Source organism: Hippocampus comes, unplaced genomic scaffold (genome assembly GCF_001891065.2).
Source record: "Hippocampus comes isolate QL1 unplaced genomic scaffold, H_comes_QL1_v1.1 scaffold383, whole genome shotgun sequence".
Classification (NCBI taxonomy): domain Eukaryota; kingdom Metazoa; phylum Chordata; class Actinopteri; order Syngnathiformes; family Syngnathidae; genus Hippocampus; species Hippocampus comes.
The window spans coordinates 137,372-164,158 of record NW_017805407.1 but is presented as its reverse complement, the minus strand read 5'-3'; the positions used below and the strand labels follow the sequence as shown (position 1 = coordinate 164,158).

General features: G+C 40.6%; 3 protein-coding genes across 5 annotated transcripts in view; 1 reads left to right on the top strand and 2 right to left on the bottom strand.

The window, feature by feature from the left end:
• The window catches only part of nbeal2 (neurobeachin-like 2), a 40,215-nt gene extending 32,779 nt beyond the window's left edge, over positions 1-7,436 (bottom strand). For all 3 annotated transcript variants that reach the window (XM_019873617.1, XM_019873619.1, XM_019873618.1), the window contains exon 1: positions 6,995-7,436. In XM_019873617.1, coding sequence (XP_019729176.1) covers positions 6,995-7,072 — 78 coding nt within the window. In that variant the 5' untranslated portion in view covers positions 7,073-7,436. The remainder of the gene's footprint in view (positions 1-6,994) is intronic.
• A 2,221-nt stretch (positions 7,437-9,657) lies between these two features.
• On the top strand, positions 9,658-16,282 carry ccdc12 (coiled-coil domain containing 12). The gene is made up of 7 exons (XM_019873653.1): positions 9,658-9,801; positions 12,291-12,367; positions 15,206-15,285; positions 15,526-15,587; positions 15,662-15,696; positions 15,777-15,853; positions 15,931-16,282. Exons 1-7 carry the CDS (start codon positions 9,718-9,720, stop codon positions 16,008-16,010), a joined length of 495 nt encoding a protein of 164 aa, XP_019729212.1. The 5' UTR covers positions 9,658-9,717; the 3' UTR covers positions 16,011-16,282.
• Positions 16,150-26,346, bottom strand: LOC109518044 (kinesin-like protein KIFC3). Its single transcript, XM_019873652.1, has 20 exons — positions 26,160-26,346; positions 25,937-26,056; positions 25,628-25,724; positions 25,389-25,546; positions 25,071-25,317; positions 22,826-22,998; positions 22,675-22,740; positions 22,051-22,188; positions 21,783-21,980; positions 21,515-21,688; positions 20,761-20,908; positions 20,549-20,679; positions 19,796-19,907; positions 19,511-19,692; positions 19,325-19,429; positions 19,096-19,226; positions 18,902-19,022; positions 18,681-18,810; positions 18,303-18,532; positions 16,150-17,331 (listed from the first exon to the last, which is right to left on the bottom strand). Exons 2-20 carry the CDS (start codon positions 26,033-26,035, stop codon positions 17,206-17,208), a joined length of 2,766 nt encoding a protein of 921 aa, XP_019729211.1. The 5' UTR covers positions 26,036-26,056; positions 26,160-26,346; the 3' UTR covers positions 16,150-17,205.
• Between the last annotated feature and the right edge of the window lie 441 nt (positions 26,347-26,787).

Here is a 26,787-nt window from a genome sequence, read left to right as displayed (position 1 = left end):
CCGCAGCACAGATGCTAATCAGCGTAGCATTAAGCTTGCCGGGGTGTATCTTTAGACACTTGTTTGGCTGGTTTAAATCCACAAAGCGGACGTCTATTTGTTTTGTGTTTACTTTTACAGGAAAGTTAGAACTGGGAGTGACATTAAACAGTTTGAAGCCTCTTCTTTCTGTTGAATTGTTAAATAGCTGCCAAAGTTAACTGCCACCATACAGCGCTCGTATCTCTGTGCTTGCAAGGTGAAGTGTGACACATTTTTGTTTCATATTCTTTTAAATGATCCTTGCCAGTACGGTTAATAAGGTTATCATGGCGACAGTTTAACCCCAGAAGCAAAACTGGAGAAAATTATGACATGATCAATAAAATCTCACTAAATTTGACTCCACACATGAGTGGAGAAAAAAAAGAAGTACAAATTGAGAACTTGTTCGCCAGCCTAGGCAGCAAAACAAATAAGTTAAATAATGTGAACACTATCAATAAGTAACAGAGTAATGTGGCCTGGCAACATATATGTAGTTAAAAGTATACAATACAGATTGGCTGCAGGAATAAGACATTAATGAGCCTTCCTTCAGGGTGCGCATTATGTCCATGCAGGAAATCGTTTTTATTTTGGTTGATGTATCTCTTATGGTCGTCGACTTACCCAAGTGTGTCTCTGCTAAACATTCATGAACTTTAAAAAACGAATTTAGGACTGGAAAGGTCAGCTGACAAACTTGTAGTGCTGGTCACATGCTCTGCTCAAGCATACAGTATGATGTGAAAATGGCACATCATAGCAAAAACGATGCAAAACTGAACTGCAGGTAAGACAATGCATTATTGTATGTCCGTTTTACATCATCCATGAACTTATGTTGATCTTAAAAAGACTTTCCAGGGGTGTGTGATGTGTTGCACAATCAGGAAGCCAAGTTCCTTCATCACACGCAAGCCAGAGTAACTGACAGAAAAATATACAGGATGAAGGCGATGGGCGTTCCAATCACTTGTTTAGATTAAGAACGCTGTCTTTTCTTTTCATTCTTACCAGTTTGACTTGAAGCATTACAACAACAGTGGGATCTGCTGCGATCTGTCTGGGTGTGTTTGTTGTATCTAAAACAGGGTTCCAGGTCAAAAGTCATGTTTGCTGTCAAACAAAAGGCCTTTGAATGGAACTCGGGAGCCATCTATGCTTATTTACATGATTCAGAAGTTGACACCCCCCGCCCCCCCCCCCACACACACACAGAATTACAGTAATCCAACACAGGTGGAAATGGGTTTTTGCCTGTGCTCCTGTATGTGTGAGGGTGTTTGTACTCTATGTGGATGTAAAAGCAAACCAATCAGAGAAAAAAAAAATTTAAAAGAAAAAAAAACCAAAAGCAAATTGATACTATGTAGAGCGCAATAAATAAATAAAAGTCTCCATTTGGATAAGCGGAAGATTTCACACCCTCATTGACGGATGTTATTTCCTCAAATAGTGACCCGGACATTTATTTACTCAACTGCAAAGAGTATGAGATGTTTATTTGAAGGGGGCGCCTATGTGAGAGGTTGAGCAAATGCTTGTGCTCGGGTGGAGCCAGAAACTCGGGTGTCTGTTAATTGGTCGACGGACAACTGTGACTCCCGTGTTACATTGGGAATGGAATGTGCAACTGCCTCAAATAATCACTTTGGCTTTGTGTGACATTTCATTCTTTGTTCCTATCAATAAAACACAATTTTCTGTCGACTGACAATGACATCGCAGGACTTAAGGGCTCAGCTTGTGGACGTCACATGTCCAAACCGAATAAAGAGGTGAGCCGAGACAGTTATTAACTGAGCTATTAGAGATTATGATGTCATTTTCCATCAACAGCAAGTGACTGTACTGTGCAAGGTAAAATGGTTGCCCGCTGAGATGGATTAAAAGAGGTGTTTTTTTTCTGCTTAATTCATTCCACAAACGCAATATTGATCAAAATCCAATGTTTAGACTGGTGGGGGCTCAAAACATCATTTCAAATGAATTTAACGTACTTTCAAAAGCATAGGCCGACCAGTAGCCATGACGTCTACAATCCAGAGGCTGAGATGCACTGTATTTGTGTGCAAATGACTAGAACATGAGGCCGGTTAAGTGTTAAACTGCTATTTGTGGGGCATAGGGACTCCTGCCATGAATTGAAAAAAAACCTGCGATTAATTGACAACCCTGCATAGAGGTTAATCATGACAAATAGATGCTGCAAGATGGCAAAACACTACAAAAAGCTTCTCAACTCACTTCGACATAGTTCCTTAGCAACAAGATACTACAAGATGGTGCCAAAGCAATACTTTTATATTAGACAGCACTTTTTCTTGAGTGAGTAGTGAACCGCGAATATGCGGGAAAATAATTCGTGTTAAATTCAGTCCGAATTTAATAGAAATTAGCAACGAGAAAAATGTCCTTGCGTATGACAAGACGTCCTTGTCAAGTGAGCAACACTTCAGATAGAGCTGCTGCGATAAGACAAGAGGAGCCGCTGCCCCACTTAATCAAAACGGAGCAAAAAGTCTCATCTTGTTTTCCTCTGTCCTCAGGCACTGAAGCAGATTGCCAACATATGAAATCGTAATATCTTCCACAGCCAATGTGTCGTTCCTCATCAAGAAAAGACATGTCTTGAAAGCAAAATAGTCGTACTTTTATCGGCATCACCAAGAAACATTACAATGTAGTCACACTCATAAATGGCAAAAAAATCTTGAATGGTCAACAATAATAAAACCAGCATAAAGGTACGTTTGATAAATGTTGCATTCTATGTATTGTTTCCCTACTCAAATTTTAACACGAACAGACACAATCAAAATGATCTATCAATGTAGACGGCATTACATTTTTGGCAGGCATCCATTTGACTTCAACATCTAGATAATCAAAAGATAATCTAATTCAGCTTTACAAAGAGAACTGCTGCTGTTGGCTATAGCACACAAACATGCCACAAAATTGTCAACTCCTTTGAACAGTTCCGGATCTAGTTGTGGATCTAATTATTTCCTGTTGTATGTGCTGATGAATGTGGAAGTTTGTCTGTCAAGACTTGAGATTGAACATTAGCTCACACACAACTTTTGTGCTTAAAATGGACAGATGAAACAGGTCAATCAATTAGATTTTTTAAAAAAAGTTAAAATGTTTCTGTAAAAAAAAAATGTGTAAAGGAATTCATTTTAATAGTGGTAAATAATAACATTGATAATTCAGTCATTTATCATAAATACATTATGATAAATCATTATAAATAATAAAGTAAATAATTTATTAAACAATAACTTTTAACATTTAAATAGAATGTACATATAAAAGTATTCATTTTACAATTTTTTTTTATTTCACTTCTTTTAATTTGTATTTGTGTATTTAAAAATCTTGAATGGTCAACAATAATAAAACCAGCATAAAGGTACGTTTGATAAATGTTGCATTCTATGTATTGTTTCCCTACTCAAATTTTAACACGAACAGACACAATCAAAATGATCTATCAATGTAGACGGCATTACATTTTTGGCAGGCATCCATTTGACTTCAACATCTAGATAATCAAAAGATAATCTAATTCAGCTTTACAAAGAGAACTGCTGCTGTTGGCTATAGCACACAAACATGCCACAAAATTGTCAACTCCTTTGAACAGTTCCGGATCTAGTTGTGGATCTAATTATTTCCTGTTGTATGTGCTGATGAATGTGGAAGTTTGTCTGTCAAGACTTGAGATTGAACATTAGCTCACACACAACTTTTGTGCTTAAAATGGACAGATGAAACAGGTCAATCAATTAGATTTTTTAAAAAAAGTTAAAATGTTTCTGTAAAAAAAAAAATGTGTAAAGGAATTCATTTTAATAGTGGTAAATAATAACATTGATAATTCAGTCATTTATCATAAATACATTATGATAAATCATTATAAATAATAAAGTAAATAATTTATTAAACAATAACTTTTAACATTTAAATAGAATGTACATATAAAAGTATTCATTTTACAATTTTTTTTTATTTCACTTCTTTTAATTTGTATTTGTGTATTTATTGTTCTCGGCAAATATTTTTCTACTAAGGGGATTTTTGTGGGGATATTTGTTGTAATTTAAACTCATGATTATTTGTCATGTGTTTTTGTGATTTGGTTTCATGAATGAATAAAAATACATTTGAAAAAATATGTAACGCTAATATCAAATCATTTGATTAATACTAAAAATGTAAATTAAAAAAAATATTCAAAATGTTTCTAAATGTGTGAAAATAAAGCATTTCTTCTAAAATCAAAATGAGTCGAAAGAAGAATGGAAACAGAATGAATACATTTTAATTCACCAATTTTACGGGGGGTTATTGCTAAATTAATGCAACCAAAATGACAGACTTCTTGATCATGCACATGCTCGGTAGGTCAGATTAAAGAATGGCCTGGGCCACTGATCTCTACAGTGGCCACAAGTAAATTCATTCTTCCTAACTCTACCCACACATATTTCTCAACTCTCTGAATTTAGCCGATAACAACCACAGAGTTAATAAATTTGTAAATTCATAAATGCTCGTAAATCCATGGTTTCTTGATACATTTTTAACTGACAGATTCCAAACAGACAACGAGGGGAGAAATTAAACAAGGATTATTATTTTGGCTGTGGTTTGCAGTGGCATCGTCAGGCGAGCCGTTGCTCATAGTTTGCCTGTCTTATGTAACTAATAAGACAAACATTATGACATTGTGATGCAGTGCAGTTCTATCACTACTGTAAACTCCAACCACAATCATCCATCCGTCCATTTTCCATAGTGTGTAGCCCAATTAATGTCACGGGGGAGATGCAGACTCTCCCAGCTGAGGTGCGATACACCTGAGACTGGTTACCAGTCAATTGCAGGGCACACGTACGGTAGACAAACAACCATTCACGCTCGCATTCACACCGATTTGTGTGGATAATTTAGAGCTGTGATTCTCAAAGTATGGTAGGACTACCATAAGTGGTATATGTGAAAGAATCAGTTATATTTAAGTACCTTCGCATTTGCACATTAACATGCACACGCAGTCTTCAAGAATATATTTTTACTAACATGTAGGTAGAGTTTTACTTTCAGTTTTCAGGGCAATAGATTTTAATTGAACCGATATTTAAATCTTTTTTTTTTTTTTAAGCGCAGTGTGAATGTTCAAACTGTAATATCACACTGGCATTCATATACTTTTCAGCAATAAAATCTTTGCCTCAGTTTTGATGGCTGCTTAGGCCATCTTAGTTTCTAAACTTTTTCCTCTTTGGGTTGCATACAGAAATATTCTAGGATGTACAGTATAGGCCACTTTGAAAATCATCCATCCATCCATTTTCTGATCCGCTTATCCTCACAAGGGTCGTGGGGAGGGGGGGGGGGCGGTTGCTGAAGCCTATCCCAGCTGTCTTCGGGCAGTAGACGGGGGACAAAACCAATTTATTAAACAAGCATAATCTACAGTATTTTGTTTATCAGTATATTATTGAATTACAGCTTTCTGTTAAGGGTGATATGGCAAATAGTTTAGGATTTTTCATTTTTTTCATTTTGGGGTGGTCTGCTCTCTACATATAGTATAACCCCAAACAAGAACAATATGAAAATAGCTGGTTATTCTTCCAGGAGTTTTTACTCGAGGATCATTAATGTGATAGTGTTCACAAATCAGCCCTTGACATACAGCAGAATGAGGAGAAAATCATTTGTAAAGTGACAGCCAAAGCTGTCAGTTTTGTAAATGTTTTTTTTTCACCAAAAAAAGCCTATTGTCAGGTAAAAAAGAAACTTTAAACCTAATGTATCTTTATTCGTTTATAAAGAGAAATGTGTTGACTGTGGTTTATTTGCATCTTTGCAAATCTAAGAAAAGCTCTGTATAGCGACAAATTATTAGTAGTATTACTAGTAGTTGTCATAGTAAGAGGCGTTGCACACATTGGGGAAATAGGTGTTGCAACAACCCCCCACTTTTTCGACACCCACACTTTTCACACTGCCCCCTCTTCCCTGCCATGTTTTTAAAGAGTTGTTGACACAGCAAATGTTTTTTTTTTTTTTTAAATCAGGTGGGCCCACAAATGGTCACCTCCGACTTCGACCTTCTGCACTACTGTATTTCAGTGTCGGTCATGATGATGATACTTCAAGAACTAAGCATTTTTGAGGTGGTACTTGGTGTAAAAAGTCTGAGAACTACTGACTTTGACTCCTCGCTGAACAGAGCATGCATGTTTTTCGAATGTAGGAGAAAGTACTCGGAGACACCCCACACAAGCACAGTGAAAACTTTCAAATTCCACACAAGAAAGTCGTAGCGCAGATTCAAACCCCAAACCTCGCAATTGTGAGTTATACGTACAAACCATTAGCACACCACACTACCTGAATCATAAACCTATGGTTAAATGATTACTTCTGTGAGTGTTAGTCCAAACTTATTGCCCTTGTAAAGATTACATGGTGTATGTATTGTGTGCCTAATCAACTAACTTTACTTGATATATTTATTTGCCTGAATAATAAAACATTTACTATTTGAATAGCTTAAACTACAGACGCGTGACTTTAGGGGGCGTGGTTACAAGAAGCAGGAAGTAGCCGGTTGCGGGTTACACCTGCGTTACAGGTCAGGTACAAGACGAAACAACGCACTGGGTCAACCTGCCACCAGAATCCAACTCGAGTACTGCTTTCAACGTCTCACCAAAACAGTCCACTGATGCCATTTATTGAATTTATAAATGAGGAAGCTAACGTGCAAACAGAGGAGTTACTTCCGCTTATAACCGTCTATGTCACGAACACGCAGTAAGGGCAAGCGCACCTGAGGTGCAAAAGTAACGTGTTTTTTTAAAAATAAATATCAAATATACGCATGCAAGTGCAGCAACAAAAAAACGACGACAACAACAGGTGTCCCAGTCAGGTGTAACGTCCTCACCTTTGTGTAGTACAACATCCACAGCTCGTACAGCTTCTCCTTCGTTGCCATCGTTCCTCCAAGCTCCTGGTTGCTCATTAACTCCCGTTTGCGTTTAATTAAAAACTCCAGGGAGAGACCAACATGGTCTACAACGAGCCCGGAGCTGCTTCAAGTTGTTTCCAACACACGGCAGCAGGACGCGGCGCGCTCCTGCCGTCAACCATTCCTGCCACATTAGCCCTCAATTCATTAATCCGCGTCAGTGCTGTAGGCGGGCGGGTCGCTGTAAAAACTTCTCACGAGTTCTTCTCAAACAGGCGGCGTGGAAGGACGTGGTCACGGTGAGATTAACGTCGAACTAGGAAGAGAAATTGAATGGAAATAATGCGTGGAGAGGAACATCCATGAGAAGCGAGCGCCTCGCACAGTAGCTGCTTCCGAGTGGGGGGGAAGAGAGAGAGAGAGAGAGAGAGAGAGAGAGAGAGAGAGAGAGAGAGAGAGAGAGAGAGAGAGAGAGAGAGAGGTTGATCCCACGGAAGCTCAAGGAAACGATCCTGTTGTGCAGTCGCTCACAGGTACTTCATTAATTCCCAGTTCCCCACACAGCTGCTGTTGTGGGGAACTAGGAAGTCATGAAGTACAAATACTTCGTAACTGTACGGAAGTATAGTTTTCAGGTAATCCGATCGCGTTTACATGGCCCAATATTTATAGCTTCGAAAATGGGCAAGCCAGGGCTCTTAATAGGGGTTTTAAAAACCTGAATAAGTGGTTTTTGCGCGCTTGACATGGCCTTTAAAATAACGAATACAGTACTGCCAATATTATTATTCCTATTATTGACTGCATGTAAATGTAATCAGCGGAGTTTCCCCATTCTGTTTCCGTTAATCTAGCACTCTTTAAGGAAAATTTATGTAGTCGTTTTAAATATACAGCAATTAAACATCAGTAGGAAGTGACATAAACAGCTTGAAGCTTCTTTTTTGAAGAATTGTTCTTTAATGTTATCCTGCAAACGGTTGCATGTTGCTACTTAGTACTGTAATAAAGTATTTTTATTACATTCCCCGCATGTTTGTTCACATTCAGATACGCATGCGCACGCACGCACGCGCACACGTGCACACAAACACACACACTCACACACCCACACACGTATACACACACACGCAAACACACAATAAGATTTTATTAGTCACCTCATACCTATTTACTACACCATGCAAATAGAATGACTCACAGCAGAACTGTGTTAACTGTGTTTGTTCCAGTATAGATTTCAATACAAAACAATGCAGGACAAGTGAGACAGCTTAACCATCTTTATTGTCACTGGTGACCCTCTATATTTTATCATATAAATTAATAATAAACTGTATTTGTTGATGAAGCTTGCAGTTTGCACATTTAATAAAACACAGCACATTGTTGTTACTTAGGTGGCCAATAAATAAGGCAGGATACAGGTGCTACATTGATAAATAATTGAACAGATACCAAGGAAAACAACTACATTTGCAAATAGATTACATTGTTTGCCATCTTTCACTTTAACCCCACCTAAATTTGAGTGATTACACACTATTACCTGAACTACGAACTGGGAAGAGTGAAGACTGGATCAGCTGTATTTCCATGCTGATGGCCTACATTCCTGATGGTGGGAAAGTGCCTCTCTCTGTCCGACATGTGACTCATGTTTACATTATGGTATGCAAAAAGTTGAATCAATTAAAACATCAATAAGTCCATCTGTATTCATGCAGTTCCTTAAGCACCTTCTGTTTACCATAGCTTAAATTTTGTAACATGACTACAAACACACACTCACACACACACACGCACACACACACACACACACACACACACACACACACACACACACACACACACACACAAACCGATTTTAATGATTCCCATGAAATATTGTTCCTTGTCACTGGGTCCCTTGAAGTGCGCTATATGAATCTTGACCATGGTATTATTCTTCTTCTTATTATTACCCATCTATACTGTCGGAAAAAAAGGTGCTAAATACTTACCAATGCTTATCAGGCTTGTCACTTGGAGCAGTACTCTCAAGGGTACACCTATGTACATATTGGGACCCAATTTGTTGTTTGTTGGCAAATAGGCTATCATTTGGTGTCGCCTACCTTAGGGTACATATTTGTCGGCAAATTTGCATCTAAGGGTACATATTTGGCTACCAAGGGTAAATAATTCTACTACCACACCTAATCAGTTGTAAATTGTAATTCCATCATTCGTATCACTTAGTAGCACTTGCACCTGTTCTCCTCCATTGTAGAAGAAACTAAACGAACTACGGGTAACATCAACACATTTGAACGATAATGGTTCCTACAACAATCCAGATTTATTTTTTTTTTTTTACTTGATTGAATTTTTTTTTGAAAATGCAGTTCGATAAAAACACCATGGACTTCTTGCTTGAAACGGAGTGTGAAATCGTTAAACTTTTTTGAAACGACCCATTTACCATTCCTAAAACAAATTATTAATCAAGTGCAATCCGACATGCATACTGTACATAAAAAATACAACAATTGTACATGCAATTATACATATAGTATTTGTGTTGTTAAAATTAATAAAAAAAAACACTCCAACTAGAGCAGGCATATGCAATCGATTTCTCTTTAGTTGATTACACTAACCTAACGTAGGATTTGTAATGGAATCAAGAACTACAGAGAAGCGTGGAGCGGCTAAACATGGAAAAAAATATCGGGTCACTACAGGAACAAGCCCTGAAGCGAAAGGAGAGATTGAAAGCGTTGAGGGATAAACAACTCCACGTAAGTGCAGATACAAGTCGGGAAGACACAAAGTAGAGTTAATGATCAAAAACAGTCAATACTAAGTTAAAATGCATGTGTAGCCATGTTAGCATGTAGCTCGCTGGTGTATGACTGCTAAGCGGTCATAAACTTATTTCTGGACTATTCTGCCGCATTCTACGGACAAGAATAATATTTATAAAACGATACCATGAAACAGGACTGTAAATTAGCGGCAATATTGTATTTTACATTGGTTTTGTCGTTGCTTTGCGACGGAGCGTTTATGACACGTTGACGTCACCGACTCACAAGTAGTCTTCGGAAAGACTTGTGAAAAATCAATAAGGCGACAAAACAGAACTGCACCTTATTTTGACCTCAGTTCACACTTCTCAGTACTTACAGTACTATGCGTGTCCCTATTTGTACCAGAGACCATGTTAGTGTGAATGGTTGTTTGTCTATATGTCCCCATAGATTGGCTGGCTCTCTCCTAAAGTCATCTGAGACTGGCTCCAGATAACCTGTTTCACCAAAAAGGGCACGTTCTGTAGAAAACTATGTCTTTCCAGGGCCAAACTGTCACCTTCAGAAAAAACATTTACTGTATAGTCAATTTTGGTGAGTACAACCAAATGCCAGTTCTTTTTAACAAAAAAACGATAAGAAAAGTTTAATACTTAGCCTTGTATTCACACTGGAACTGTAAAAATGGGCGCATCTTTATTTCCGTGCCGGTGCAAGCCTCGTTTTGCCTTTTTGAGAGTTTTGCAGACCACTCTGCGTCATGGTTGGCCTCCTAGCCTACCAAGGGCACCTGGCAATTTGGTGGCTCAAAGAACCACGTCTCACTATTGCCACGGGTAGTGTTATGTCATTTTGGTAAATTTGATGGAGGTGCAGGCAGACTGATTATGGGTTGCACTAATATGTGTGGTGAATGCCCTTGTATTTAATTTAGAAATATGATAACGGGGGACACCCTGAACCGGTTGCCAGCCAATCGCAGGGCACACAGAGACAAACAGCTATCCGCGCTCACACTCACACTTAGGGACAAGTGAGAGTGTTACATCAGCCTGCCATGCATGTTTTTGGAATGTAGGAGCAAACCGGACTACCTGGAAAAAAAACCCACCCAGGCATGGGGAGAACATGCAAACTCCACACAGGATTGAACCCAGGGATCGAACCCACGACCTCTGCACTGTGAGGACGACTAACCACTGGCCCACCGAGCCACCCCTAATTAAATATATTATTATTATTGTTATTATCATCTTTATTGGAGTTTTAAAATCACCCCATTGCATAATTAGACACAAGTGGTCAGGTTGCAAGGCCGTCTCCAAGTGTATGGTAAGTACAGTGGAAATCCGCATAGTTCAACACACTTGGATTCACACAATCCTGGGTTTTTTTTCCTCAAACTTTTAAAATATTAAAAAAAAAAAGTTTGATATTCGGGTAAACACACACACACACACACACACACGTTTTCAGTTTTCCATAAAAGAATGTGTATTGTGCATCAGAACATTTTAAAGAGCATTTTTTTTGGGGGGGGGGGTACATTTTTAAATTTTTTTATTTTTTCCCTCATGCATTTCAATGGCTGGCAGTTATACGCGGATTTACGAGGCGGCCTGGTCCCTATCACACCTATCTATTGGCTGTACTTGGAGTCATACTTCATCTGAACAACTGGTATCTTTCCGTCCCCCGTCCGTTGTGACCAAAGTTTTGTAATAGTGAAGCTCATTCACTGTACACGTGAGATGCCACTAAGGCGGTACAATATGGAAGTAAACTGACTTGCAAGCCAAGTTTGATGTTGACATTCCTTGCTTCCCTTTTGTACTCCCCTTCAAGAATGAGTCAGAGCTATGAATTGTTGTAACATGTGGACAGGAAGCGTCTTCAGGAAAATGCACATTGGGTGGGATTTGATATCCTTTGTTACGGTTTTCTTTTTCCAGGATTTGTGCTACCTTGTTATTTGTGTACTTTGTCTCAACTTGTGATTGGGATCGATTGAAATGCTGCTGCAAACGTGGTTCAGTTTGTTAGCTTTGTTGACTCTTCTTGTAGCGAACCCCCAAATATCTACTTTACGTCTATAAATCTGTATTTCTATGAATTTTTAAATGATCCACTCCACAACATTCTTTGGAAATCACAACGTTCCCTAATGATGAATATTGATTTTTTTTTTTTTTTACCTGTTCAAAAAACAAAAAAATACTAAATAGACTTAAGATAACGTAAAATAAATTGCAACAATCCAGAAGAGAGCAGGTAATTGTGTAAAGTATATGCATTAAATAGCATAATGGAGAAAGTCATCATACCACCCAAATTGACCTGGCAAATAAACACAAACAACAAAATATTGGTAGCAATACTCTAATAATGCACTCTAAACATGAATATAAACCTTACAGACATGGATCAAAACACGTTTTGTTATGTTCATCCAGGAGACATTTGTTTTATTTCAACAGGGGCGAGAGCAGGAAGATGGGGAGCCAGAGCATAAAAAAGCCTCATTGGAAGAGGAAACACCGGAGAAGAGACACAAGTGAGTTTGCCACTTCAATTTGTTTGTGTCTGTGACGGTCTTGATCTATTATTTGTTTCTTGGCCGCGCCGCACGGATGTGAAACCGATTTGAAGGAACGCCGCGACGATTATCTGCAACTCATCTCAACACTAATTATTGGTGACGCATCGAAACACTGTTTACTCTGGCTACTGTCACATCCTCGTGTTATGAGCTGCTCAAATATCCTGCAGCTTCGTGTCTTGCAGGACAGGAAAGATGGCCGCCCGTGCATACCAAATGACATTTTCCATTGTTTATACTTAATGACTGCGAGTTGATGACACCAAGGGAGTGCCTTTGTGTTTCCACCGGTGCAATTGAACACATTTCTCTTAAGCAAAAGCAATTATTGCCTGATAACGAATGACAGTAATCAGGGCAGAAAATAAAAAGAATCTCTCCAATTGTTTTATGCAATTCGAGACACCCATTTTTGACTGAGTGTGTATTGTAGCACGTGCTAAAAATTTCATGAGGCATCACTTTGACAAAGTACAGGTTGAAGAGCCACATGGTCAACACCTTTGTTGCACAATGATGAATTACAATACACTACAAATGCACATAACATTTGTTGATATGCCCAGCATGTATATGCGATGAAAGACAAATGCCAATGTGCTAACATATCCTACATTCACAATTTAACAAAGAGTTGAAATGGAGAGGTATAAAATATATTGACTGTGTACCATACAACATGACAAAGAGTAAGATTTCAAAAAGCAACGCATACCAGGTTAGAAATAAAGATTTTCGACCATTACAAAGTGCTTGATTTGACAAAGTTGCTTGCAGCTCAACAGCGTTTCAACATTATGATCGTTGGCTTCCGTTCAAGCCGCACTCTACAAACACGCAAGTATCAGTAGATGGAGATGGAAATGTGCAAACGCACAGATGGGCGAGCCTTCAGCAAGCAGACTATTGACGACAATAACTGTCACTGTTCTAAGAAGGGCAGTGTTTCTTTTTGTCTGGAATAAATATTTAGACCGTTAGAATTTGATGCAGATATGAATCCTGCCTTTTTGAAGTTAATTCTTAAAACATTTTACCGACCTTGTGACTGTGTTGTTTAATGGTCACTGTAAAGGTCAGACTTTGTACCAATATTTGTTCAAGTGCCACCTTGAAGCCTGTACACAATCCATTCCAAGATTCCTGGTCAGTTTCCATTTTGTTCATCGGTGAAATGAGCAGCCTGGACAGAGACGGACGGCCGCAAAAAGCTCAACTTGTGACTTGTGTGCCTATTTCTTTTCATTTTGGCAGAAAATCTATACCGAAGTTGCAATGTTTCTTCACGTTTTACAGATACATTATATTTCATGAACAAACTCCCTTTTCAACACAAATTGAATTGAATTATATTCTTTTTATTTGGTTCTCTGTATTTTCAAAGATGTTTGACTTTAACCTTTTCATGCACCCCCGTAACCTGATAACACGATAAACTGTCCACTGTGGTAACCGCAGTGGTGCCTTGAGATACGAATGACCTGACTTGGAATGTTTGGAGATACGGGTTGTCATAAAACTTTTTTTTTTCCCCCCCTTTGACTGGTAAACCATAATTTGAGATTCAAGTACCGTCCGTGGCAGTGAACTCAACTCACTTCGCACTAAGCAGCAGGCTTCAAGCTGTTTATTGCCTGACCAGTCATAGTTTACTGTCAAATTAAACATAAAATAAAGAGAATTATAAGATTTGTATTTAAAGCAATCACATTGTGCTGTCCACAGTCGGGTTAGCTTAATGTTAATAAACAATACAAAATTCCACAGTTTTTATTTATTTTATTAAGGGTGGGGGGGGGGCGGGGGTTCTGGAACAGATTCATGGTATTTCCAATCATTTCAATGGTGAACAGGAATGAGTGTGACAGCCCTACTTTAGATGCTGACTGAGCTAAAGGTTAAGTACAAAATTTGAAGCACGTTTTCCGTCTAAATTTGTGTATTTTCTCAATGTATTTGACCATATATCATGCATGTTGGTGAAATAGATGCTTTCACTCACATTGCCTCTTCATCAGAGACTTTAAGCTGCATGGAGTCAAGGAAGAGTGGCAGACATGACCAGCATCCTTGCCTATAGCCATACAAGGCACGCGTCTGTTGGCTGCAAAGTGGGGCAGAGTGGGGGTGGGGGGGTGGACGGTGATGAATGTGTCAGCTAGAGCCCTCGCTAGCTTGCTCACAAGTTCAGAGAACTCTCTTCTTGTTGCACACATGGCCAGACAGCGCTATACCTTCATAGCTCCCGGACCCTGTGTGGTCGTCGAGCTGAGTCTGCCAAGAATTCCTCTATGAAGAGGCACGATGAAAGTAATTACAATGTCAAGGTCGGCATTCCTCGGCCGGTTGTTGTCTGTGCCCAGGAGCAGGTGGGATGCGTTAACTAGATGGGTTCACAGGGAGGGGGGAAAAGAGGTGACTTTATCCCCAAGGGGCTCGAGTCAATCAACAGGCGGCCATACAGGGATGCAGATGGTCTCCCTCTTTTTTTTTTTTTTTTTTTAAAGTTCTTTTCATCTAAAGCGCACACACTACCCCCTACTGGAAGCTCGGTGGCTACACTGTGTGTCGAAGTCCAGCTTTGGCAAGCTCTATTGACTCCAGACATTTTTTGTTTTTTTACTATAGACAAATCTCACGGCACATCGCCCTTGAAGTCTGTATTCGGAAATCATTTTGATCTCATCTGCATTTGCGCTCAAATTTACTTAAAGCTGCTCGCTGGAATTGATTTCTCAATGTTGTCATCAGTTATTGGGTGCATGATTGTCTCACATTTTGGCTTCTGCTCAGGGAGCTGAAACTGAGAAATTACACTCCAGAGGATGACGAGCTAAAGGAGAGGCAGGTCCCCAAAGCCAAACCAGCAGCAGGTTGGTTGTAGAATCTTCATTATTCGAAATGAAAGGATATTCAGACTGTGTAAATGGACCAACATATTGGGGATATAAATGGCGATTCAGTGTTACAAAAGTTTTGTCCATTTATCCAGCTTAGGATAAATAGGACAAAAAGAAAGGATACGTTATTCTTATACTGTGTCCACATGGTAATTATAAATATAATAATAATCATCTTGGATTTAAGAGATATTTTTGTTTGTTTATTTGCAGTGGAGGATAAAGTTGAAGACCAGTTAAAGGCAGCCAATCCAGAGCCTATCATTGAAGAAGTGGTGCGTTTTCATTTCTGATTCTGAAGCACACAATGGTTTTTTTTTTAATACAATGTTAAATTTGATTTTCCCAGGATTTGGCTAACCTAGCCCCAAGGAAACCAGACTGGTAAGAAGACCATGGTTGTTACTTTCACTTTGGTGTGAATTAATGGTTCTCTCTGACTGACAGTGTGGTTTTGGATCTAGGGATCTCAAGCGGGATGTGGCAAAGAAACTGGAGAAGCTGTCGAGGAGAACACAAAGGGCCATTGCTGAACTCATTCGTTAGTACTTTTTTTTGCCCCTCATTTTTCTTCAATGTCTTCTGAAATATTAATATTGATCTGGTTCTGGCGTCCAGGCGATCGTTTGCGAGGCAGCGAGGAGGAGCTGGCCGGTGTGGTGGGAGCGGTACAAGCAGAACAGGAAGACTCAGACTGATTTGGAGATATGAGAAGAAAAGCCACACTGGAAATGTGAACAGCAGGGCAGGCATCCAATTCTGGGAATAGTTTATCACAGGTATGTGCTGGAAACTTTGTCCAGTCTTGCCTTGTGCTTTTTTTTTTGTTTTGTTTTGTTTTTGTATCATGCGAATCCAATGGTACAATCTGTATATGTGGTTGAATTATAAACAACCAGGCTAAACCTTTCATATTTTCTGTTGTATGGTTGTTTTAAATCGAAGTAAAGTACAATTTATGTTTTTGAAATCCCTGTGTTTTATTGGGTCATCCAGCGTCCACGCACTTTTGAAATACTGTAGTGTACATCATGTTTATTAGGAAAACTATCACTCTAATGAATAAGTGACCACGATGGCGCATTACACTGATGCTTTGCTACAAGTGAATCAAATTTGAGTTTTGATTCAAAGGGTGAATACACTGGAACAATGATGAAAACACACTTGAACCTTCTTTTTTTGGTATGACATTCACTAGTGATATCTATTGGCAGCACCTCAGTAGCCTGGTCTGAAATAACAGCGTCCTATTCTTTACCCATAAAGTGCATTTACTGTCCACATAGGCCCATACTCTCTCCTCAGGCGCATATTGCACTACTCACTACAATACAAGGCCACCTGCACCTACTTGACTGCTGTTGCCCTTGTTAAAAGGCAAAAAAAGAAATACATTAAAATAAAGAAGGCTCTAAAGAGAAGCAAAGCGTTACTCCCATCAGACAGCACATAAACTATCGTACTGTCAATATGTGAATTAAGTGCCGTTACGTCACGCGTCTGACGACTACATTGGAAAAATATCCATCAAAACATCACAAGATGGCGTGTTGTGTTTGTGGGAGTTGTAAACCAAACGCTACTGATGCTCTAAATGCTGATGATTGGTGAGAAGATCCTGAATTTTGTATTTCTCCTAAAGGAAAGGGAAACGAGTGGCTCAAGGAAGCATAGAATCGGACGTGGTGGAGGCAGAAGTTGCTTTGGCACGCGGCGTGAAAGTACGTAGTCGGTGACGGCGAAGGGTGCTCACTTGTTTGCCTGTGTCAATAATGTCTGACCTGGACAGATTTAGTTAGCCCTTGAGCAGGATAGCTGTTTGGTTGCTATTGTAAGGTAACAAACAATGAGTTGAAACTGTGTTTTGTGTGGCTACGGGAAGTCGCTGGTTCAGTCACACTGGCCGCTGCCAGATTCGATCTTCCTGGCTGCAGGGCCCAGCTCCACTTTGCACACCCTCTGGGCAAACTTCAGAGAGCAGAGTGTCTCACCTACGTTGCGCTCCAGAGAAGACACCTTTGGAAAAGAAGCCAAAATCAGCAACATCACTCTTTTAAAAATAATAGCCTAAGTTGACAAATCTTTAGTGCGTGGTATGTCACAGCGAGGCCAATTTGTATGAACTTAACATGTGCAAGTTCTCAAGCGAGTGTGTGACGGAGAATTTATAAGAATAAAAACGGTTACAACTCCATCCATGCACATGGCACACTCCCTTGTTTTTTTTTCAGTGCAACATTGTTTTTTTTTTTTTTTTTAATGAACTTGATACAAATTTTTACAATTAAGTCGATAACTGTACAAAACATTTCAATTGTGTTCAACATTGAATATTTCCCAAATTCACCAGCAGATTTACCAGAAATGTTCCACTCCTTGGTAACTCTCGTTATAAGCCGTGAATCAATGACATTGGAAAGAAACATCTGTGACCTTTGTTGGCCTCGCATGTACCACTATAATGTGAACATATTCCAAGAATCCATTCATCCGTTTTCTATGGCGCTTGTGCGTATTTGTCACAAGTAGGGCTGAATCATTTTGAAAAATAATTGCGATTTAATATGTAAAATATTATTTTCAAGATGTTCTTCCCGTGTATTTTTTTAATCAATAAATTATACATTAAAAAATAAAGCCGATCGAGTGAAATGAAGCAGAGGTTTGGTTTGTTTTTTCCAAATTTGAGCCTTTGCAATTATAAAATTGCATACTATTCCATTGACTGAGAGGCAGGGTACACACTTCACTGTTCATTCATACTGACATTCCACTGTATGTACAATTTAAAGTTGTTAATGGACCCAACATGCTTGTTTTGGGAATGTGGGAGAAAACCGGAGAGGACCAATGTGAAATCCACACTGAGATGTGACATTTGAAGCAGGGACCTTTTGACTGTAGGGCAAATGCGCTAACTACAATGCCCGTCCTGGTACCTCACACAAATACCTTTTTGGAAAATTCCAAATCAGTTGTAGTCCTACCTGCACCACCATGGCCGTCTTGCTGCCTTTACCCAGCGAGTCCTGCAACAAGTACGTAAGGCGAGAGTTCCTGAAAGGGATGTGCGTCTGTCGTGCTCTCAGGGCCTGAATGACGTCCCCGAGGGCCAACAGAGAGCGGTTTATATTCTGGGCCTCCTTCAGCCTCTCGCCCTCTGCACCAGACTTCCAAACCCTTTCCGATCCTGCCAGGTCAACCAGGTTCAACTTACCTGGGGGCAAGCAAAAGAAAATGTCAGCGGTGCTGAAATTACCTTCGAAATGTCATCTGTCCCTATTAGGGGAAAAAGTCGAATCATATTAATTATACAGCAGGTCTTTTCACATAGATGTTGAAATATTGATGCCTGTGCGACTGACCGGTAGTTTTGGAGCCGGTGGCGAGGTCTGTGCCCTGAACGGTGATGCAGAGCAGAGCATGAGAGCGAGAGCTGTGCTCGTTCATTTGAGTGCCGAACGTGATCCTGTTCCTGCGGGCCATGGCTAAAATCTGAAGACAGACAATATTGTGAAAGTCTAAAAACTTAAGTAAGTTGAGGGCCATACAAAAAAAAAGAGCTCGACATAAAACCATCTGTCACCTTCTTGATATGCTGAAAGCTCTTAACCTCGATGACCCTGAGGCCCGGCACGTGCAGCTGTCCTGTTCCATCGGGGTTCATTTTGATGTCCAGTTTCTCTCCATCCTTACTCAATAGATCTCTGAGAGTCAAAATATGTCATCAACTGGCATTCATAATGCCATCAGCGTTCTTCGCCCGGGATCGAGCTGTACCTTAGCACCTCGTTGTAGATCTCCACAGAGCTGACAGTGACGGTATAAGACCACATGTCCTTCCGCTCCTCTATTTCACTAAAGAGATGCTTGAGGGCCCTCTGGTTGATGCCGGGATTCTCCACACTGCCCTAAATAGCAAAATAAAGATAACTTGCATTGGTTTAATTAATGATACATTCGTATTGGTTCTGTAGAAAGAAAGAAAAAAAACATGCAACTTCATGACCTCCATTGTGTATGTTTTCCCAGAACCAGTCTGTCCATATGCAAATATGCAAACATGGTAGCCATCGATGCACGAGATCACAAGAGGCTCAATTTCTTGAAAGACCTGAAAGATGGCAAAATGCAAGTTAAATTACAGCTTTGCAGATAATTCCTTTCCCTTGTCTTTGTTGTTGATTTGTGCTACCTCTTCTTGCCCAGCGTGAGGATGGAAGACCTTGTCCAGCTCAAAGGTGCGACCTTTCCCTTTATTCAGCACGTTCAGAGAGGACTCGTTGTCGGGGTCTGTGGTAACCACCACCGATTGGCCGTCCTCGTGCTGGTCTTCTTTCAGCACAGGCTTTACGCGACACAGCACGCGGATGTTGCCTGGGCGACGGGACGTATTGAGAAGTTGTTAATAACTGCTGATAGATGACAATATTTGTCCCAAGGTTTCAGGGAAATGATTTTGCTTTGCCTGAGTGCATACCTTTTAGTTCCACAAGCTGCTCATGCAACTTCCTGCGCAGTGCAACCTCCTTTCTGTATTTCTCCAGAAGGTCTTTGTTGGCCTCTGACATCTCAGAGATTGCTGCTGAAACCTGCCGAATGAAAATGATGATGACATTATTTTTGTGTGTCTAGGACACATCGTGATATCAAGTGGCGGTGTGTTGTGTATTTGGTACCTGGATCTTCTGTGACGATATACACAAATTAATTTTAGAAACCATCAATATTACAAAAAAAAAAAAAAAAACAATACAATACAACAGCAGGCAACTTGAACATGATTTGGTGCGATTCTGAATCAATCTTTACATTTTAAATACATCACACTCACCAGAAATCCTAATTATTACGTGTATTAATATGTGCCAATCACTAGATGTGCTTTACTAGATCACCTTGAGTGGAGCAAGTTTTGCTCAGTCCAATCAATCAGTGAACGTAGAAATGAGGACATTATTGTGTTTCAAGAAACTTAATATAGTTGAAGTTCTGAAGGCCCTTGGCAGATTACATTGACAGAGCAACACATAAGGCTGAAATCTAATTGGACAAAAACAATTGGAACATACACTTAATAGAAGCCTCGCAGCCAAAAGAAAGGGATATGAAATAAAGAGAGTAGGCAGTTGTGACTAATTGATACATTTTCAAAGAATACATCTGAATTAAATGGAATTTTAATTTCAATAATTCAGGTCGGAACTATATTAAGTCATGCGATGCTGATTACCTGTTTCTTTGCCTCCTTTATCGCCGCACCGTAAAACTCTGAGAAGTTACGAACTTGGCTCCGCAGGCTGGCGTAGTCTGTTTTCATGCAGCGCAGAGTCGGGGGGAGAGCAGTCAGACGCTTCTGTAAACCTGTCGGGGGGAAAATTATGTTTAAATTAGGCATAATAGACTGACATGAAACGTTCACTTTGTGCATGTGATATGACTGACCAAAGAACTGGTGCTGCAGGTCCTGGAAGTGTTCTGCTGAGCAGTTTGCAGCTGCCCTCACTGCCTCCTCCTTCCTCTCCTCCAAGTGGCCGATCTCCTTCAACAGCTCCTCTCTCAGCTGTCCAATTTCCCGCTCATACGATGCAATCTATGAAAAGGGGAAAACATATATTCACCAGTCAGGTTGAAGGTGGAGTTTGCAATATCCCCCCACAAAAAAACCCAAACACTTTTTGTCTTATTTGATAAAACTGTCATTATGACCTGACAGCAACATATGCAATTGTCCTTAGCAACTGTGATGTCGTTTTCAGTCGACAACAAGTGGCAAAATGGCTGCTGCCTAAAATAGATGGATTTTGCTGCTTAATTAATACTCCACAAGTGCAATATTAATCGTAATAGCATGTTTAGACTAGTAGGGCTGCAGAAAGCGTATTGTTGTTAAAGTTTTTGTCTTGACTTCCCCTTCATGGGAAAAAATCTGATGATGATGATGATGTATATTGGTGTTTATTTCCTCTTAACTCATACGCTCCCAAAGACATTTTTAAACGTCTTTTCAGACTTGGCTGACTTGCAGAATTGGCTGGTACTGAATGAGTTAAGTCGATGTACCTAATTAAGTGTCCGAGATGCAGGTCAACATAACACCCCATTATTATTTCTTTTATTTAATGAAATATCATTTATTTTGTTTTATAATACCACACGATATACTTTCTGGGGGCAATAAGGGAATGAAGATATGCACCTTGTGCTGCAGATTACAGCTGTATTCATCCGACTTCCTGATTTGGTCCTCCAGCTGTTTGCACCGCTCATTTTGGTTGGACAACTTCTCGGACAGCAGCTCATTCCTCTGCCTGGATTTGGCCAGTTGTTTCATGGTGGCCGGCGACTCCACCTCAACAGTCTGGGTGATATACTGGCAGAAACATTAAGGTGTATTTCAAAACTGCTCTTGTCAAGCATCCATGTCAAATATTTCCACATGACAGACCTCCGAAGCAGTTCTGTACCTTAACCACAGGCTCCTTGCCCCTCTCTCTGTCCAACTCCAGCTGAAGCTCCCTCACTCTGTCCTCTCGCCTTCTCAGCTCCTCCCCTCTCCTCCACTCGCTCTGCTCGCTTTGCTGCTCCAGCTGCGACAGCCGCTCAGCGCGCTGCTGCAGGGAGACCTCCAGCTGCTGCACCCGGCTTCGCAGATTCTCGTTTTCCTAAGAAAGACAATAGGAATCCTCAAAAAAATGTGCCAAGGAAATAAACGGTAGTCACGGCGCATCTCACCTTGATGAGCATGGTGCTGGACTGTGAGGGGATGGTGCTAAGCTGCTGCAAGAGGCCTTGGGTGACAGTCAGGCTCTGCTTGAGAGTCTCGTTCTCCGCCGAAAGACACAATACGCGTTTTTCTGAATCGGTGGCGCCCTGAGGAAATAAAGCATAGTGGATAAAAGTATTGGGACAGCTGTCAGTTTCATCTTGACTAGAGGATGTGAAAATGTAACATCTGGAATTGAACCCCTTTTGATTTTTGGAGTGTGTCAGCCCATTCTCTCTGATCTACAGTAGGGATGGACTACAATGCCTTTATCACTCTTGCTTTGTCGTAAAGGAACATACATCCAACAAAATTGGAAGCACCAGATTGTCCATACTGCCTTTGTAATTCGGGGACACTTTAAGATTCAAGTCCAGCCCGACGCTGGATTGATTAAGAGCTGTGTTTGATACTTGAATGTAATGTCATGCAGTGTTTCCGCAACTTTATTGAGAGATGGCACATAATTTACACAACCAAAATACGAATTTTCAGATGAATTTCGGCAAATGTCTATACATATACTGTATATATTAGAGTTGCTATCCGGTTTTTTTTTTTCATTTGCTGTGACTGCACTCAAAAGGACTTACAGTGGCAGTTTTGAGCCTGCACAGCTCCTCCTCGCGTTCTTCAATTCCACTTTTAAGCTCGTCGATCTGTGCAAGAAAAATCGATTGATATTTTGGGGGGAAATTGAAACACACCCGGATCTTACGTTGTTGTATACTGCTGTATACCTACCTGCTGCTGAAAAGCCAGTATTCGTGAGTGTCGGTCTCGATCCTTCTGTTCAAGCTGTGAGCGCAGAAGACGCAGCTCTCCTCTGAGCTTGCTGCGTTCCCCTTGCAGGCCGTACAGAGACTCCACCAGGCTGTGAACTCCCGCTTGAGCTCCGGCGTCGCTGCCGCTCTGGCCTGAAAGTACACAATTAGTCTATTTAATAGCAGCGGAATGAGCCCTGATTATTTTCTGTCACATCTTACACATATTCATATTAGGTCAACCAGAAATAGTAATCCTTTAATTTTCTTATGACCTGCTTTGTAATAGGTGAATTTTCATCAACTCTTAACTAAATTGGGTAACTGCAATTGCTCGCTGGCCAAAGTGTACCTCCCTCTCACCTGAAGTAAACAAGGTTCACACGTGAGCCTAAAGAGGACACTTCCTATAGAAATGGGATGGATATATTATAGCATCCATCCATCCATTTTCTGAACGGCTTTATCCTCATAAGGGTCATGGGGCGTGCTGGAGCCTATCCCAGCTGTCTTTGGGCAGTAGGCGGGGGACACCCTGAACCGGTTGCCAGCCAATCGCAGGGCACACAGAGACGAACAGCAATCCGCGCTCACACTCACACCTGGGGAGAATTTTGAGTATTGAATCAGCCTGCAATGCATGTTTTTGGAATGTGGGAGGAAACCGGAGTACCCGGAGAAAACCCACACAGGCACGGGGAGAACATGCAAACTCCACACAGGAAGGCCGGAGCTGGAATCGAACCTGGTACCTCTGCACTGTGAGGTCGATACGCTAACCACTGGAACACCGGGCCACCATATTATAGCATATCTTATATAATAATAATAATAATAATAATAATAATAATAATAATAATATTCAATTACTTAAACTGCATACATGGAATTGATTAATAATAAACACCAATATTATATACCTGTTTGGCTCTTACAAGACAATACAATAGATCTTTATTCAGACACTGGAGCGCTTTTACACACCAGTTGTAGCTGGAACAAAGCCTTTCCTCTAAACGGCCCTATGAAACCAATTTCTCCTATTTGTTTTACTTGAACACACGTGGAATATTAATGAACATTAAGCATGCACTTAAAGCCTTTTCACACACCAGCATGTAGCGAGTCAGTGATGCTAACATTATTGCTGCTGCTGTCTTTGGACTCTCCAGGGTCGCCGAGCTCCTCACATGTGGCCTCACTCAAAAGCAGGAACAACCGTGGCCATAAACAGCTTAATAAGAGTAGAAGAAGCATGCCCTGCAGCAGCTTAATAACCACACCACCAAGAGTGGCCAGACAGGCTATGTCACCTCTGATCTTCAATGCAGGCCTTGCAAACGTTATTATTTTTATTAGTTCTTGATAAACAAAACCAGACATTTTAAACCAGAATATATTTTTGTATGAAGGCACAGGCACATTTCCTAAGGCCTTGCATGTTGCGTTACAGGCAAAACAAAGCAAACAGCTTTACAACACCAGGACACCAGCAGCTATTTTTAGTCTGACACGAGTACACGTGCCAACTTGCATGCGCCAGACTTGTAAATGTGCGTGCAGATGGAAAAAAAAAACCCCTCAGATATTATTCATAAACGCCTCCAAACCGCTTGTGCGTTTACCTGAGAATCTCAACAAGGAATGTCGAATCCTTGTCCTGTGACCTGCAAGCGTTAATATTCATGAGATGGCCATCACACACTTTCGTCTCAGTGGTGCTATCACTTCCAGAATCATGCACATGTGAAAATACTCAAAACACGCGCACGACCATAGAGCTTAGAATTAGTTCTGCCTTTCTGCACCAAGGTCAAACAGCCATCTGCTCCATGCTGATACACACTCACAGACAGTAAGGCATGTATGTACACAACAGTCTAGTCTCTGTTACGTCACTAATAGGTGGTCTATGAACCAAAGTAAATTTTGCAAGTTTTGCACTCCACCAATCCATTTTTGTCCTCATTAGTGTCATTAGCTTGAGCCTATCCCAGCTGACTTTGGAGAGTGTTGCCTGTCGAGAGTCACACTCATAATTCACACCGTTGAACAATTTATAGTCTTGAATGAGCCTCAGTAGCTCATCTTTCAAAAGCTGATGTCATGATGACCCCTAAAGCAACGCACTGAATGGCTCACAGACCCTCCATATAGACATGTAAATGTCCAATTATGCGCCATAGTCTTCCTTCCTCCTTTTAATGCTCGACCTTTTCCCTCACCGTCACTCTGCGGGCTCAGCTGCTGGCTGACGGCTTCCTCCAGGTTACAAATGATGCTCTTCTTGTCCTTGAGGCGCTGACGGTAGGAGGCCCGCAGTGCCTTCATCTGTTGGCGGTGCTGAACCCGGTGCCTCTTGAGCTGGACGCGGTACTTCTCAGCCTGCTGCTGCAGCTGCTGGAAGTGGGAGTACTGCTCCAGGAAGCTCAGCAGGTGGGACATGACGGCCATCAAGGGAGACTCTCCCAACTGAGCACAAGTTTATTTGTTGCACTTTTTTTTTGTTGTGGAAAATGTGCTTATTTGTGTTAAAATATTACCTTTCCTGCTGCCTCCAGTTGCCCCTGCGAGTTCCTTGTCTTGTCAGACTCCTGTTTAAAGGATAAAAATGCTGCCAGAGGAGTGCAAGCTGGGATGTCAAAGCCATCTTGCTCATCTTCATCACTCAGGGACGTGTCATCACTGTCACTACTACTGCCTGGATGTCCACAAATCAGATTAACAGAGAGTTAACATCACACTGCATTCACATCCATCACTATTTGTTTTGAACACTTACTTGAGTCACTAAACCTAGCACAGGCCTTCTTTCTCATTTTGGGGGTGTGGCCATTATTCTCTCTTCTCCCTGTTTCCATGGAAACAGGTCTTGGCTCCTGAGCACAGCAAGATAAATGAGGGTCAGGTGGTAATGATCACAATATTTACACATTGCACCTAGAGCTGTGTGGAATCACTGTTTATATCCAAGAAAGAGAGACCATTTTGACTGTCAGGTTTTTGCTATGACTCATGCACAGTCCTCCCGCAAAATGTTATTATTTGACGAAGGGACGCCCGAGGCTGAATATGATGTTACTCGACGTACATCTGTGGAAGCTCCACATGGTGCCTCCAAGGCTTCCTCCTCCTCCTTCTTGAAGACAGTGTAGAAGATGTAGATTAAAAGGGAGTAGAAGGCGTACATCTCCACACTGTGCAACAGTCCCTGTGAATTGAAATCAAATCATGCAGCAGAGGACATTTCTAGCCACGGTAAAAATGTTACAAGTCACCACATTCCATCATGCAGAACACTCCATCTTCTTTACCTTAACAGATATCGTCTTCTCCTTTGTGGCAATAATTCGACATTGCTGTCATTTGTATTCCCCTTTTCACACTTTATATCGATGACACATCTTTGCCATGCAGCTCCTTTTCGAATGCCAGCAACAGCATCCCAATGCTGTGCAGTCCATCTGACTGTTTTCTCCTCCCCTTTCTCCTCCTCCTCTGCACTCTTGGCCCATTTACAGGCTGCAGCTGCAGCGAGCATGCTCAGTGCAGAGCCTCAGTCAGCTGCGATGGAGGCTTGAGGGATGATTCAAGTGCTCAAAGCTAAAATGATTAGCTCCTTCAAATCACAAACAACCTGCTATTCAAGGCTTGATTTTTTTTTTTTCACTTTTGGGGAGCAATTTTGTAAATCAATTACCGGTACTTATTTTGAGGAGGAACTTTCCAATATTGTAGATCAATTATTATTATTATTATGATGATTATTATTATTATTTTATGTTAGTTAATTCCAGGGAACCAAAGCATGGGTTTTACTAAACAATGAAAATAGATCAATATAATGAATGAACAATCTTTATTACATTTTGTTTTTATTTTTTTCAATTTACATTGTGTATAGCATCTTATTTTGAGCCTTGTATATATTTACTTGCTATC